Raw genomic sequence first — 16,741 nt, forward strand, 5'->3', positions numbered from 1 at the left:
GACATCACTAATTATTAGAGAAATGCAAATCAAAACTACAATGAGGTATCACCTCACACCAGCTAGAATGGGCATCATCAGAAAATCTACAAACAACAAATGCTAGAGAGGGTGTAGAGAAAAAGGAACCTCGGGCTTCCCTGGTGACGCAGTGGTTGAGGGTCCGCCTGCCAATGCAGGGGACACGGGTTCGTGCCCCGGTCCGGGAGGATCCCACATGCCACGGAATGGCTGGGCCTGTGAGCCATGGCTGCTAAGCCTGCACATCCAGAGGCTGTGCTCTGCAATGGGAGAGGCCACAGCAGAGAGAGGCCCATGTACCGCAAAAAAAAAAAAAAAAGGAACCCTCTTGCACTGTTGGTGGTAATGTAAATTGATACAGCCACTATGGAGAACAGTTGGAGGTTCCTTAAAAAACTAAAAATAGAATTACCATATGATCCAGCAATTCCACTAATGCGCATATACCCAGAGAAAACCATAATTCAAAAAGACACATGCACCCCAATGTTCACTGCAGCACTATTTACAATAGCCAGGTCATGGAAGCAACCTAAATGCCCATCGACAGATGAATAGCTAAAGAAGATGTGGTACATATATACAATGGAATATTACTCAGCCATAAAAAGAACAAAATTGGGTCATTTGTTGAGACATGGATGGATCTAGCAACTGTCATACAGAGTGAAGTCAGAAAAACAAATATCGTATATTAATGCATATATGTGGAACCTAGAAAAATGGTACCGACGAACTGGTTTGCAGGGCAGAAATTGAGACACAGATGTAGAGAACAAATGTATGGACACCAAGGGGGGAAGGTGGCGGGGGGTGGGGGTGGGGGTGTGCTGAATTGGGTGATTGGGATTGACATGTATACACCGATGTGTATAAAATTGATGACTAATAAGAACTTGTTGTATAAAAAAAAATTCAGGGCTTCCCTGGTGGTGCAGTGGTTGAGGGTCCACCTGCCGATACAGGGGACGCGGGTTCATGCCCCGGTCTGGGAGGATCCCACATGCCGCAGAGCGGCTGGGCCCGTGAGCCATGGCCACTGAGCCTGCACATCTGGAACCTGTGCTCCGCAACAGGAGAGGTCGCAACAGTGAGAGGCCCGTGTACCGCAAAAAATAAATAAATAAATAAATAAAAATAAAAAATTCAAAGAAAATGATGTGATATATGTACACACACACACACACAATGGAATATTACTCAACCGTAAAAAGAGAAAATTTGCCATTTGCAACAAGATGGATAAACCTAGAAGGTATTATACTAGTGAAATAAATCAGAGAAAGACAAATACCATATGATTTCACTTATGTGTAGAATCTAAAAACCAAATGAATAAACATAACAAAACAGAGTCACAGATAGAGAGAACAAACAGGTGATTGCCAGAGAGAAGGGGGGTTGGGGATAAGTGAAAGAGGAGAGGGATATTAAGAGATACAAACTGCCAGTTACAAAATAAATGTCACAGGGATGAAATGTACAGCATGGGGAATATAGTCAACAACATTTCAATAAATTTGTATGGTGACAGGTGGTAACTTGACTTAATCATAGTGATCATTCTGTAATGTACAGAAATATCAAATCACTATGTCATGCACCTGGAACTAATATAGCGTTGTAGATTAATTATAATTCAGTAATAAAAAAGGAATTCATACAAAACTCCAACAGATAAGTGGACAAAAGATAAATAGATAATTCATAAAGGAGGAAATACAACTAAACATAGAGGAAAATGTTTAACCTCACCATTGTGTGAGGTTAAAACAACTGAATGGAAGTTAAAACAATTGAATTACCATCTTTAATCTATTTTTCCTCTTATCAAATCAGTCCCACTCCCACTCCAGTGTTTTTAACTTATATCTAATACTTATGTGGATGAGGTGAAATGGAAATTATACATTGGTGATCACACTATAACTTGGGATGGCCCTTTAAGAAAGCAATGTGAGGGGCTTCCCTGGTAGCTCAGTGGTTGAGAGTCCGCCTGCCAGTGCAGGCAACATGGGTTCGAGCCCTCGTCTGGGAGGATCCCACATGCTGTGGAGCAACTAGGCTCGTGCGCCACAACTGCTGAATCTGTGATTTGGAGCCCATGAGCCACAACTACTGAGCCCGCACACCTGGAGCCTGTGCTCTGCAGTGGGAGGGGCCACTGCAACAAGGAGCCTGCACACCGCAAACAAGAGTGGCCTCCACTCGCCGCGGCTAGAGAAAGCCTGTGCGCAGCAACGAAGACCCAATGCAGCCAAAATAAATAAATTCATTAAAAAAAAAGTAATGTGAGAGTATGTATTGTGACTGAAAATATTCACATTAGAAATAATAATGCAAAACAAAATTAAGAAAATTCTGAAAAAAGAGTAATTGAAAGGTTTAGAACTATCTGATTTTGAAATATATTACAAACCTATAAGACTTAAAGCAATGTGGTACTTACAAATGAACAGATGAAATTAACAAACCAAAAAGAAGAAAAAAGAAACCACTAAATGCATGTAAGAACTTAGTATATATTAACAGTGGATTTTTAAATTGATGAAGAAAATACATACTGTTCAATAAATGGTTTTCGTCCATTGAGTAACCAAGTGGAAAATAAAATAAAATGTGGCTCTCTACCTCACTCCCTATAGCAAAAAAATATTCCAGATGATCAAAGACATATACGTGGGGGGAGAAAAAGGAAATATTAAAAAGTACTAGAAGTCAGAATGAAAGAATGTTACTTATAATCTTGAAACAGAAAACCTTCTTCAAATATAACAGAAACCTGGAAGGCATAAAAGAGCTCAACAAATATAGTACAAAAATTAAAATATATCGTGGAAATAGTGATAAACTGAGAAAATCTACTAACCAACAAAATATGTTGGTTAAAATATGTTTAATTTCTTAAACATAGAGAGTACCAATACAGTAAGAAAAAGACCTAGACGATAAAGCACTGGCAAATGGACAAAGGCCTGGGGTAGGAAGTTCACAGAAAAGGAAATGCAAATGGCTTTAAGTAGCATATACTAAAAGATACTTAAACTCACTCACAACAAAAGAAATACTAATTAAGTTACGAGATAACCATTTTTCACCTGAGATTGGTTAAAAAAAAAAAACCCCACAAAACTTGAAAAAACATCAGGTACTCTCATTCACTTTTAAAATTTTAATTAATAATTTATTTTTGGCTGCATTGGGTCTTTGTTGCTGCACGCGGTCTTCTCATTGTGGTGGCTTCTCTTATTGCAGAGCCTAGGCTTTAGGCACACAGGCTTCAGTAGTTGTAGCTCACGGGCTCTAGAGTGCAGGCTTCAGTAATGGTGGCACATGGGCTCAGCAGTTGTGGCTCGTGAGCTGTAGAGTGCAGGCTCAGTAGTTGTGGCTCTCGGGCTTAGTTGCTCCACAGCATGTGGGATCTTCCTGGACCAGGGCTCGAACCTGTGTCCCCTGCATTGGCAGGCGGATTCTTAACCACTGCACCACCAGGGAAGTCCCCTCTCATTCATTTTTGATCAGAGTTTAAAATGGTACAACCATTACAAAAGGTAATTTGGCAATATTTATCCAAATTAAAAATGCACATATCAAAAACATCAAAATAACATTCTTTTTGACTTAGTATTTTCATTTGTAGGAATTTATTCTACAAATAAATGGTATGCTGATGAATGAATATATTCACTGCAGCAGTTTATAATAACAAAAGAGTGGAAACAACCTGAACAACCATCCATATGTGACTAATTAATAAATTGTAGGGAATTCCCTGGCTGTCGAGTGGTTAGGACTCCACCCTTCCACTGAAGGGGGCATGGGTTCAATCCCTGGTCAGGGAACTAAGATCCCACAAGCTGCGTGGCCAAAAAACAATTTAAAAATTTGTAGAAAATCCATAAAACAGAATGCCATAAGCTGTTCTTTTAAAATGGGGCCGTTTTGTTTATGGTGCTATTTAATAATTTATAATACATACTAAGTATATAAGGTAGGGGCTTCCCTGGTGGCGCAGTGGTTGAGAGTCCGCCTGCCGATGCAGGGGATACGGGTTCGTGCCCCGGTCTGGGAGGATCCCACATGCCGCGGAGCGGCTGGGCCCGTGAGCCATGGCTGTTGAGCCTGCGCGTCCGGAGCCTGTGCTCCGCAACGGGAGAGGCCACAACAGTGAGAGGCCCGCATACCACAAAAAAAATAAATAAATAAATTAAAAAAAAAAAAAAAAAAGTATATAAGGTAAAAAGCATCAAATAGTGTGTTTAGTAGCTAGCATTTGTATCTATATGTTTTTTGTTTTTTGTTTTTTGTTTTGTTTTTTTTTTTTTTTTGCGGTATGCGGGCCTCTCACTGTTGTGGCCTCTCCCGTTGCGGAGCACAGGCTCCGGACGCGCAGGCTCAGCGGCCATGGCTCACGGGCCCAGCCGCTCCGCGGCATGTAGGATCCTCCCGGACCGGGGCACGAACCCATGTCCCCTGCATTGGCAGGTGGACTCTCAACCACTGCACCACCAGGGAAGCCCTCTATATGTGTTTTTAAGTACATATAAATAATAAGTATTTTAGTTTATGTTTATATATGTATAGAGTTTCTCTGAAAGGATATACTAGAAGCTGGTAACAATAATCAACTCCAAGGAACAACTGGGTAGCTGAGGAAGAGGAATGGAAAGGAGAGTTACTTTTCACTATATATCCTTTTGGAAATTTTAAATTTTATACCATATTCCAACATCGCTTATTCAAAAAATTAAACAGCTTAAAAAATAAGTAAGTTCTTGGGCTTCCCTGGTGGCGCAGTGGTTGAGAGTCCGCCTGCCGATGCAGGGGACACGGGTTCGTGCCCCTATCCCGGAAGATCCCACATGCCGCGGAGCGGCTGGGCCCGCGAGCCATGGCCGCGGAGCCTGTGTGTCCGGAGCCTGTGCTCCGCAACGGGAGAGGCCACAGCAGTGAGAGGCCCGCGTACAGCAAAAAAAAAAAAAAAAAAAAAAAAAAAAAAAAATAAGTAAGTTCTTGATTTAAGGGATAAAAAATTTTTTAAAATTTCATGTTTTGAATTATAATTTGACTTTTTGATCTCTTTCCAAATGAAATAATCTCAATGTGTGAAAAGCGTTATACTCAGAGATGTTTATTGTTACAGTATTTATAATAGCAAACAACTCAAACAGCAAAAGAATGGTAAAGGTAACAAAAGAAACATCATGTAACTATTAAAATAATCTCTATAAAATATATATTTAAATATAGCAATATTTATGGGATATGTGTTTATATGTAGTGATATATAAAAATAAAATCTGGGCAAAGAAAAAAAAACAGGACTAGTTGTTTTGAAATTAAACAGGATTAGTTTCATTGGAGATACAGGCTTTAAAAACCAAACCAAACCAAAACAAAACAAAACCAGTAATAGCAGCAGCTAATGTTTGAGCACTTACGCACCAAGCGCTTTAAGAATTTTGCATGCACTAATACATTTAATCCTAACAATATCCCTACTAGGTAGGTAGGTGCCAATATACCTACATCTTACTGATGAGAATAAAGAGACTCAAAGAGTGGTTAGGTGTCTGGAGTCAGAGCTGAATCCAAGCAAGATGACTTGGGAGACCATGTTTAGGAAATGGAACCAGGAGTATCTTTTTCTTCTCTTCTTTACATTTTTCAGTAGTTTCAGGTTTCTTACTGAATGAAAATATACTATATCGGGCTTCCCTGGTGGCGCAGTGGTTGAGAGTCCGCCTGCCGATGCAGGGGACACGGGTTCGTGCCCCGGTCCGGGAAGATCCCACATGCCGCGGAGCGGCTGGGCCCGTGAGCCATGGCCGCTGAGCCTGTGCGTCCGGAGCCTGTGCTCCGCAAGGGGAGAGGCCACAACAGTGAGAGGCCCGCGTAACAAAAAAAAAAAAAAAAAAAAAAGAAAATATACTATTTTCACAATGAAAAAGACATATTAAAGAAATAACTTGTCAATCTTTTTCTTTTTGGTAAAAGTGGTAATGTTAGTGGGAAAGATTAAATCTTTTGTCTTCCAAAGGGGATTCCCTTTGAGAATGCTAACAAAGGCTAGAGATATTATTTTGGTACGGCTGGTATTAAAATAACCTTCCTTGATTATCTCACATGGGTGGGAGTATCTATAAAGAAGGACCCCGGCTGACACTTGGCCCTGGACAATCATCCTAGGTCCTCATACTCAACCGTTCTTCCCCCTGAATGAGCAATGTTGAAGCCTCTAGGTATGTGAATAAATACGTTTTCTATTAAAAAATTTTAGATAGCATGAGAAACAAAAATGTTGAACACAATTCAAGTAAATAATTTTATCATTTGATTATATAAATTATATACAAAAACAATGCTCAGCAATGAAAGGATGCAATGACTGAAAATGTACTTAGGAAGAATTTTTTTTAAGAGTTAAAACACAGCAAGAAAATAAGTACAATTGACCCTTGAGCAACATAGGTTTGAACTGCGGGGGGTCCACTTACACGCAGATTTTTTCCAATAGCAAATACTACAGTACTACACAATCCACGACTGGCTGAATCCAGGATGCAGAATCACAGATACAGAGGAAATGAGGATACGAGGGTCTATTATAAGTTATATGCCAGATTTTTGACTGCACAAAGGGTCAGTGCCCCTAACCCCAACTCTCAAGGGACAACTATAATCAAAAGTTATACAAGGGCCTCCCTGGTGGCGCAGTGGTTGAGAGTCCGCCTGCCGATGCAGGGGATACGGGTTCGTGCCCCGGTCTGGGAGGATCCCATATGCCGCGGAGCGGCTGGGCCCGTGGGCCATGGCCTCTGGGCCTGCGCGTCTGGAGCCTGTGCTCCGCAACGGGAGAGGCCACAACAGTGAGAGGCCCGCATACCGCAAAAAGAAAAAAAAAAAAAAAAAAAAAAGTTATACAAAATGAAGTATCTAAAATGTATATTAAAAGTTTTTTAAATGACTCTCAATATGTTTCAAAGAATATAATATTTTAACTATGAAAACTATAGACAATATTCTTTAGTATGAATAAAAAGATTTCTTACAAAAGGATCTGCTGGTTTTTGCTTACAAAGCTCTGCAAGTCCTTTAAGCAGAGTTGGCGTTACATACAAATTTAAATAGTCCTTAGCAGCTTGTCCAACTGGAATGGGCTCAACGATCACTGAAAATACAAATGATTAAAGCTAATATAAATGACAAAATATTATACAATCATTAAAAAGGACACCTTCAAATAAATTTTAACAGCATGAGAAATACTTAAGAGTTATTATTTTTTTAAAAAAAGGAAACAGAACTATATACATAGCAATAATAGTTTGTTCAAAAACACACAAGCACACACATACAGAAAATAATAAGACTCATAAGACTGGCAAAAAAACCATCAAAATGCTGATAGTGCTCATACCTAAGATTCTGATTATGTTTTCAACAATCTCCTTTTCTGCATTTACATTTCCATGTTTTTTACAGTAAATACATAATGGACAATGTTATGAAAAAGAAAAATATGAAGAATGTGTATAATCTAGGAGACTAATTCATCACAAAAATTAACTCAACAAAATGGTAGGCATTTTGCAAAGTGTTACAGATACAACAGTGAATAATACATGCTTCTTGCTCACTTACAGACTACCGAATATACACATAAAACCTATTTCTATAATAGTTTGAATATTCCTGCTCTTATTTTTCAGGTTTTAAAATAAATAATGTAAGATTTAGGGAAATTTTAGTGTTTTCAGCTTTTTTGAACACTATGTAGGTGAACCAGACTTGCAGTACAACAAAAAATATATTTCTACCAGAAAGAAATGTGTAAGTCTTCATAGGTCTTTTGAGGTTGATCTCCATCAATGTGCTTTTTTTTTTTTAAATAAATTCATTTACTTATTCTTGGCTGAGCTGGGTTTTTGTTGCTGCACACAGGCCTTTTCCAGTTGTGGCTAGTGTGACTACTCTTCATTGTGGTGAACGGGCTTCTCACTGTGGTGGTCTCTCTTGTTGCAGAGCATGGGCTCTAGGTGCATGGGCTTCAGTAGTTGTGGCTCACAGGCTCAGTAGTTATGGCTCACAGGCTTAGTTGCTCCGTGGCATGTGGGATCTTCCCAGACCAGGGCTTGAACCCATGTCCCCTGCATTGGCAGGCAGATTCTTAACGACTGCACCACGAAGGAAGTTCCAATGTGCTACTTTTGATAAAGATAAGAAAGCAAAGCTACTAGTCTCATGTGTTCAGATCTAAATCCTCATTGGCCCAAGGCAAAAGAAGGTGGGAGGATAATTTCTGTATGACTGTATGTATATGTGTATAGGCTCAGTCTCAATGAGACAAAGACTAACAATGGGAGTCATTTGCCAGGATGCCATGAAGAGCTGGGAGAAGTCTCACAGGTATTGGGTAACAGGTTCCTTTCCTATTAGTCTCATAATAGTACCCTTTATTACACTGATTACTGTAAAAATTTTGTTTTAATTTGATTATATAAATATTTGCAATCTGTCTCTTCTACTCTGTAAGACCATGTTAAGACCATGTTTATCATGTTCACTGGCCCCAGGTCCTTTTATATTATTTTAAAAATGAAAATCTGAAAAAAAATAAATTAATTAAATTAAATTAAAAAATAAAAATGAAAATCTGATTTCACTTCCATCCTTAAAATGCTTCACTGAGGGGCTTCCCTGGTGGCGCAGTGGTTGAGAGTCTGCCTGCCGATGCAGGGGACATGGGTTCGTGCCCCGGTCCAGGAAGATCCCACATGCCGCAGAGTGGCTAGGCCCGTGAGCCATGGCCACTGAGCCTGCACATCCAGAGCCTGTGCTCCGCAACGGGAGAGGCCACAACAGCGAGAGGCCCGCGTACCGCAAAAAAAAAAAAAAAAAAAAAATGCTTCACTGATTCATTTCTTTTCTGTTCTTTTTTATACACCACGTTCTTATTAGGTATCCATTTTATACATAGTAAACATGTCAACCCCAATCGCCCAATTCATCACACCACCCTCCCCCGCCACTTTCCCCCCTTGGTGTCCATACATTTATTCTCTACATCTGTGTCTCAATTTCTGCCCTGCAAACCAGTTCATCTGTACCATTTTTCTAGGTTCCACATATATGCGTTAATATACAATATTTGTTTTTCTCTTTCTGACTTACTTCACTCTGTATGACAGTCTCTAGATGCATCCACGGCTCAACAAATGACTCAATTTCATTCCTTTTTATGGCTGAGTAATATTCCACTGTATATATGTACCACATCTTCTTTATCCATTCATCTGTCGATGGGCATTTACATTGCTTCCATGACCTGGCTATTGTAAATAGTGCTGCAGTGAACATTGGGGTGCATGTGTCTTTTTGAATTACGGTTTTCTCTGGGTATATGCCCAGTAGTGGGATTGCTGGGTCATATGGTAATTCTATTTTTAGTCTTTTAAGGAACCTCCATATTGTTCTCCATAGTGGCTGTATCAATTTACATTCCCACCAATAGTGCAAGAGGGTTCCCTTTCCTCCACACCCTCTCAAGCATTTGTTGTTTGTAGATTTTCTGATGATGCCCATTCTAACTGGTGTGAGGTGATACTTCATTGTAGTTTTGATTTGCATTTCTCTAATAACTAGTGATGTTGAGCAGCTTTTCATGTGCTTCTTGGCCATCAGTATGTCTTCTTTAGAGAAATGTCTATTTAGGTCTTCTGCCCATTTTTGGATTGGGTTGTTGTTTTTTTAATATTGAGCTGCATGAGCTGTTTATATATTTTGGAGATAAATCCTTTGTCCATTGGTTCGTTTGCAAATATTTTCTCCCATTCTGAGGGTTGTCTTTTCGTCTTGTTTGTAGTTTCCTTTGCTGTGCAAAAGCTTTGAAGTTTCATTAGATCCCATTTGTTTATTTTTGGTTTTACTTCCATTACTCTAGGAGGTGGATCAAAAAAGATCTTGCTGTGACTTATGTCAAGGAGTGTTCTTCCTACGTTTTCCTCTCAGAGTTTTATAGTGTCCAGTCTTACATTTAGGCCACTAATCCATTTTGAGTTTATTTTTGTGTATGGTGTTAGGGAGTGTTCTAATTTCATTCTTTTACATGTAGCTGTCCACTTTTCCCAGCAACACTTATTGAAAGACTGTCTTATCTCCATTGTATATCCTTGGCTCCTTTGTCATAGATTAGTTGACCATAGGTGTGTGGGTTTATCTCTGGGCTTTCTATCCTGTTCCATTGATCTACATTTCTGTTTTTGTGCCAGTGCCATATTGTCTTGATTACTGAAGCTTTGTAGTATAGTCTGAAGTCAGGGAGTCTGATTCCTCCAGCTCCATTTTTTCCCCTCAAGACCACTTTGGCTATTCGGGATCTCTTGTGTCTCCATACAAATTTTAAGATTTTTTGTTCTAGTTCTTTGAAAAATGCCATTGGTAATTTGATAGGGATTGCATTGAATCTGCAGATTGCTTTGGGTAGTATAGTCATTTTCACAATATTGATTCTTCCAATCCAAGAACATGGTATATCTCTCTATCTGTTTGTATCATTTTTAACTTCTTTCATCAGTGTCTGCATACAGGTCTTTTGTCTCCCTAGATAGGTTTACTCCTAGGTATTTTATTCTTTTGGTTGCAATGGTAAATAGGAGTTCTCCCTTAATTTCTCTTTCAGTTTTTTTAACATTAGTGTATAGGAATGCAAGAGATTTCTTTGCATTAATTTTGTATCCTACAACTTCACCAAATTCATTGATCAGCTCTAGTAGTTTTCTGGTGGCATCTCTAGGAAGCTATTTGTATATTGTCATGTCATCTGTTTTACTTCTTCTTTTCCAATTTGTTTTCCTTTTATTTCTTTTTCTTCTCTGATTGCCATGGCTAGGACTTCCAAAACTATGTTGAATAATAGTGGTGAGAATGGACATCCTTGTCTTGTTCCTGATCTTAGAGGAAATGCTTTCAGTTTTTCAGCATTGAGAATGCTGTTTGCTGTGGGTTTGTTGTATATGGCCTTTATTAAGTTGAGGTGGGTTCCCTCTATGCCCACTTTCTGGAGAGTTTTTATCATAAATGGGTGTTGAATTTTGTCAGAAGCTTTTTCTGCATCTATTGAGATGATCATATGGTATTTCTTCTTCAATTTGTTATTATGGTGTATCACATTGATTGATTTGCATATATTGAAGAATCCTTGCATCCCTGGGAAAAATCCCACTTGATCATGGTGTATGATTCTTTTAATGAGTTGTTGGATTCTGTTTGCTAGTATTTTGTTGAGAATTTTTGCATCTATATTCATCAGTGATATTGGTCTGTAATTTTCTTTTTTTGTACTATCTTTGTCTGGTTTGGGTATCAGGGTGATGGTGGCCTCATAGAATGAGTTTGGGAGTGTTCCTTCCTCTGCAATTTTTTGGAAGAGTTTGAGAAGGATGGGTGTTAGCTCTTCTCTAAATGTTTGATAGAATTCACCTGTGAAGCCATCTGGTCCTGGACTTTTGTTTGTTGGAAGATTTTTAATCACAGTTTCAATTTCATTACTTGTGATTGGTCTGTTCATATTTTCTATTTCTTCCTGGTTCAGTCTTGGAAGGTTATACCTTCCTAAGAATTTGTCCATTTCTTCCAGGTTGTCCATTTTATTGGCATAGAGTTGCTTGTAGTAGTCTCTTAGGATGTTTTGTATTTCTGTGGTGTCTGTTGTAACCTCCTTTTTCATTTCTCATTTTATTGATTTGAGTCCTCTCCCTCTGTTTCTTGATGAGTCTGGCTAATGGCTTATCAATTTTGTTTATCTTCTCAAGAACCAGCTTTTAGTTTTATTGATCTTTGCTATTGTTTTCTTTGTTCCTATTTCATTTACTTCTGCTCTGATCTTTACGATTTCTTTCCTTCTGCTAACTTTGGGTTTTGTTTGTTCTTCTTTCTCTAGCTCCTTTAGGTATAAGGTTAGATTGTTTATTTGAGATGTTTCTTGTTTCTTGAGGTAGGCTTGTATAGCTATAAACTTCCCTCTTAGAACTGCTTTTGCTGCATCCCATAGGTTTTGGATCGTCGTGTTTTCATTGTCATTTGTCTCTAGGTATTTTTTGATTTCCTCTTTGATTTCTTCAGTGATCTCTTGGTTGTTTCATAACATATTGTTTAGCCTCCATCTGTTTATGATTTTTACGTTTTCTTCCCTGTACTTCATTTCTAATACGATAGCGTTGTGGTCAGAAAAGATGCTTGATATGATTTCAATTTTCTTAAATTTGCTGAGGCTTGATTTGTGACCCAAGATGTAATCTATCCTGGAGAATATTCCGTGTGCACTTGAGAAGAAAGTGTAATCTGCTGTTTTTGCATGGAATGTCCTATAAATATCAATTAAATCTATCTGGTCTATTGTATCATTTAAAGCTTCTGTTTCCTTATTAATTTTCTGTTTGGATGATCTGTCCATTGGTGTAAGTGAGGTGTTAAAGTCCCCCACTATTATTGTGTTACTGTCGATTTCCTTTTTTATAGCTGTTAGCAGTTGCCTTATGTATTGAGGTGCTCCTATGTTGGGTGCATATATAATTGTTATATCTTCTTCTTGGATTGATCCCTTATCATTATATAGTGTCCTTCCTTGTCTCTTGTAACGTTCTTTATTTTAAAGTCTATTTTATCTGATATGAGTATTGCTACTCCAGCTTTCTTTTGATTTCCATTTGCATGGAATATCTTTTTCCATCCCCTCACTTTCAGTCTGTATGTGTCCCTAGGTCTGAAGTGGGTCTCTTGTAGACAGCATATATATGGGTCTTGGTTTTGTATCCATTCAGCAAGCCTGTTTGTTTTCATTGGAGCATTTAATCCATTCACGTTTAAGGTAATTATCGATATGTATGTTCCTATGACCATTTTCTTAATTGTTTTGGGTTTGTTTTTGTAGGTCCTTTTCTTCTCTTGTGTTTCCCACTTAGAGAAGTTCCTTTAGCATTTGTCATGCAGCTGGTTTGGTGATGCTGAATTCTCTTAGCTTTTGCTTGTCTGTAAAGCTTTTGATTCCTCCATTGAATATGAATGAGATCCTTGCCAGGTAGAGTAATCTTGGTTGTAGGTTCTTCCTTTTCCTCACTTTAAGTGTATCATGCCACTCCCTTCTGACTTGTAGGGTTTCTGCTGAGAAATCAGCTTAACCTTATGGGAGTTCCCTTGTATATTTGTCATTTTTCCCTTGCTGCTTCCAATAATTTTTCATTGTCTTTAATTTTTGCCAATTTGATTACTATGTGTCTCGGCGTGTTTCTCCTTGGGTTTATCCTGTATGGGACTCTCTGCGCTTCCTGGATTTGGGTGGCTATTTCCTTTCCCGTGTTAGGGAAGTTTTCGACTATAATCTCTTCAAATATTTTCTCGGGTCCTTTTTCTCTCTCTTCTCCTTCTGGGACCCCTATAATGCGAATGTTGCTGTGTTTAATGTTGTCCCAGAAGTCTCTTAGGCTGTCTTTTCTTTTCATTCTTTCTTCTTTCTTCTGTTGCCCAGCAGTGAATTCCACCATTCTGTCTTCCAGGTCACTTATCCGTTCTTCTGCCTCAGTTATTCTGCTATTGATTCCTTCTAGTGTAGTTTTCATGTCAGTTATTGTATTGTTCATCTGTGTTTGTTTGTACTTTAATTCTTCTAGGTCTTTGTTAAACATTTCTTGCGTCTTCTCGACCTTTGCCTCCATTCTTTTTCTGAGGTCCTGGATCATCTTCACTATTATTATTCTGAATTCCTTTTCTGAAAGGTTGTCTATCTCCACTTCATTTAGTTGCTTTTCTGGGATGTTGTTTCTTCATCTGGTACATAGCTCTCTGCCTTTTCATCTTGTGTTTCTGTGAATGTGGTTTTTGTTCCACAGGCTGCAGGATTGTAGTTTTTCCTGCTTCTTGCTTCATTGATTCCTTACTGCACTTATATTCAAGACAGAGTTCCATACATTGGCCCACAGTCTACACTATGTGACCTCTGTTTACCTCTTCAACCTCATCTTAGTGTCTCTTCCTCCAGATCTTTCAGTTTATATATGTGCCATATTCTTTCCTGCTCATCACTTGAGCACTTGCTGGTCTTCTGCTAGAATGTTCTTCCCTTTCTCTGGTTAACCACTATTTATCCCTTGGATCTCAACTAAAATGTCACTCCTCAGTCGGGCCTGTCTTGTTACCAGTCTCTCATGATACCCTCTAATTGCCATTTAATATTTACCACACAATAATTATGCAACTGTTAGATAATAACTATGCAATTATATAGGTAATTATTATTTAATGGCTATCTTTTAAACACTAAACTATAAACTCCATGGGAGCAGAAACCTCATCTATTTTTTATAATTTTTTAAGTTTTATTGAGGTATAATTCCCTTATCATGAAATTCTCCCACTGAAGTATACAACTTATTTAATAAACTTATATAATTGTGTGATCCTCACCACAGTCATTTTAGAAAACTTCCATCATCGCAAAAATGTTTCCTTGTATTCATTTGCAATTCACCACTACCACTCCCACCCCCAGCCCTTGGCAACCACTAAGCTTCTTTCTGTTTCTAAAAACATCTTTTCTGGACATTTCCAATAAATGGATTATATAATATATGGTCTTTTGTGCCTGGATTCTTCTACTTTGCATAATGTTTTGAGGTTCATCCATGTTGTAGCATGTATCAGGAGCCTGTTCCTTTTAATTGCTGAGTAGTATTCCACTGTATGGCTGTATGGCTATACTAAATGCTGTTTATCCATTGGTGAACAGTTGGATTGTTTCCAGTTTGGGGCTGTATTAAATAATACTACCATGAATATTCACATGTTCTTTAAGTAGAGTTTTGTTTTCATTTCTCTTGTGTGGGTACATGCTGCCAGGAGTGGAACTGCTAGTGGAGTTACATGTTATGTAGATGTTTTAACAGTTTAAGAAATCACCAAACTGTTTTCCAAAGTGGCTGTACCATTTTACAATAATGTATGAAGAATGCCCATATCTCTATACCCTTGCCATTGATTATAGCCATTCTAGTGGGTATGCAGGTGGTATCTCATTGTTTCAATTTGCATTTCCCCAATGATTATGTTGAGCACTTTTTTATGTGCTATTAGCCATTCATCTTCTTTTGTGAAATGTCTATTCAATTCTTTTGCCCAGTTTTTAATTCAGTTGTTTGTCTTAGTATTGAATTGTAAAAGTTCTTTATATATTCTGGATACAAGTGCTTTACCTGATATATCATTTGCAAATATTTTCTCCCGGTCTGTCGTTATCTTTTCATACTTTTTTTTTTTTGTGGTACACGGGCCTCTCACTGTGTGGCCTCTCTTGTTGCAGAGAACAGGCTCCGGACGTGCAGGCTCAGCAGCCATGGCTCACAGCCCTAGCTGCTCCGTGGCATGTGGGATCTTCCCAGACCGGGACACGAACCCATATCCCCTGCATTGGCAGGCGGACTCTCAACCACTGCGCCACCAGGGAAGCCCAATACTTTTTTTTTTAAAAATTATTTATTTATTTATTTTTGGCTGCGTTGGGTCTTCGTTGCCGTGCGCGGGCTTTCTTTAGTTGTGGCGAGTGGGGGGCTACTCTTCGCTGCGGTGCGTGTGCTTCTCATTGCAGTGGCTTCTCTTGTTGCAGAGCATGGGCTCTAGGCATGTGGCCTTCATGTGAGCTCAGTATTTGTGGCTCATGGGCTATAGAGTGCAGGCTCAGTAGTTGTGGTGCATGGGGTTAGTTGCTCCATGGCATGCAGGATCTTCCTGGACCAGGGATAGAACCCGTGTCCCCTGCATTGGCAGGTGGATTCTTAACCACTGTGCCACCAGGGAAGTCCCCTTTTCATACTCTTAATGATGGCTTTTGAAGAAGAAAAGCTTTGAATTTTGATGTAGTCGAATTTATCAATATTTTCCTTTATAGATCATACTTGTGATGTCATATTTAAGAGCTTTTTGTCCAACTCAAGGTAATGAAGATTTTCTATATTTTCTTCTAGATGTTTTTAGCTGTTATGTTTAGGTCAATGATCCATGGTGAGTTAAATTTTGTGTGTGGTGTGAACCAAGGGTCTAAGTTGTTTTGTTTGTTTTTGCATGTGGATATCCAGTTGTCTCTGCACCATTCGTTGAAGAGCCCACCCTCTCCCCATCAAATTTTCTAGGTATTTTTGTCGAAAATCAATTGTACATAAATGTAAGAATCTAATTCTAGATTCTGAATTCTGCTTCATTGATCTTTATGTCTACCCTTATGTCAGGACCATACTGCCTTAATTATTGTGGTTTCATAATAGGTTTTGAAATCAGGTTAGTGGAAGTCCTCCAACTTTGTTCTTTGTTTTCAGAATTGTTTTAGCTCTTCTAGATCCTTTGCAATTCCATATAAATTTTAGAATCAGCTTGTCAATTTCTACATAAAAGCATTCATAGACTTTTATAGGGATTGTATTAAATTTATCAATCAATTTGGAGAGAACTGCCATCTTGACAATATTGACTCTTCCAGGAACAAGGAATGTCTATTTATTTAGATATTCTTGAATTTCTCTCGGTAACATTTTGTGCTTTTCAGTGCACAAGAATTTCACTTCCTTTGTTAAATTTATTATTAAATATCTTATTTTTGATGCTATTGTGAATAAAACTGTTTCCTTAACTTCATTTTTGGATTGTTTGTTTCTGTTTTTGCTGACCATTTATTATT

The 16,741-nt window shown here is 38.5% G+C and overlaps 1 protein-coding gene across 3 annotated transcripts in view; it reads right to left on the bottom strand.

The window, feature by feature from the left end:
• The window catches only part of NME5 (NME/NM23 family member 5), a 36,780-nt gene that overhangs the window by 10,413 nt on the left and 9,626 nt on the right, over positions 1-16,741 (bottom strand). For all 3 annotated transcript variants that reach the window (XM_081230916.1, XM_081230918.1, XM_081230917.1), the window contains exon 5: positions 7,074-7,192. In XM_081230916.1, coding sequence (XP_081087042.1) covers positions 7,074-7,192 — 119 coding nt within the window. The remainder of the gene's footprint in view (positions 1-7,073; positions 7,193-16,741) is intronic.

This window comes from Mesoplodon bidens (genome assembly GCF_964165515.1).
Source record: "Mesoplodon bidens genome assembly, chromosome: 4".
NCBI lineage: Eukaryota > Metazoa > Chordata > Mammalia > Artiodactyla > Ziphiidae > Mesoplodon > Mesoplodon bidens.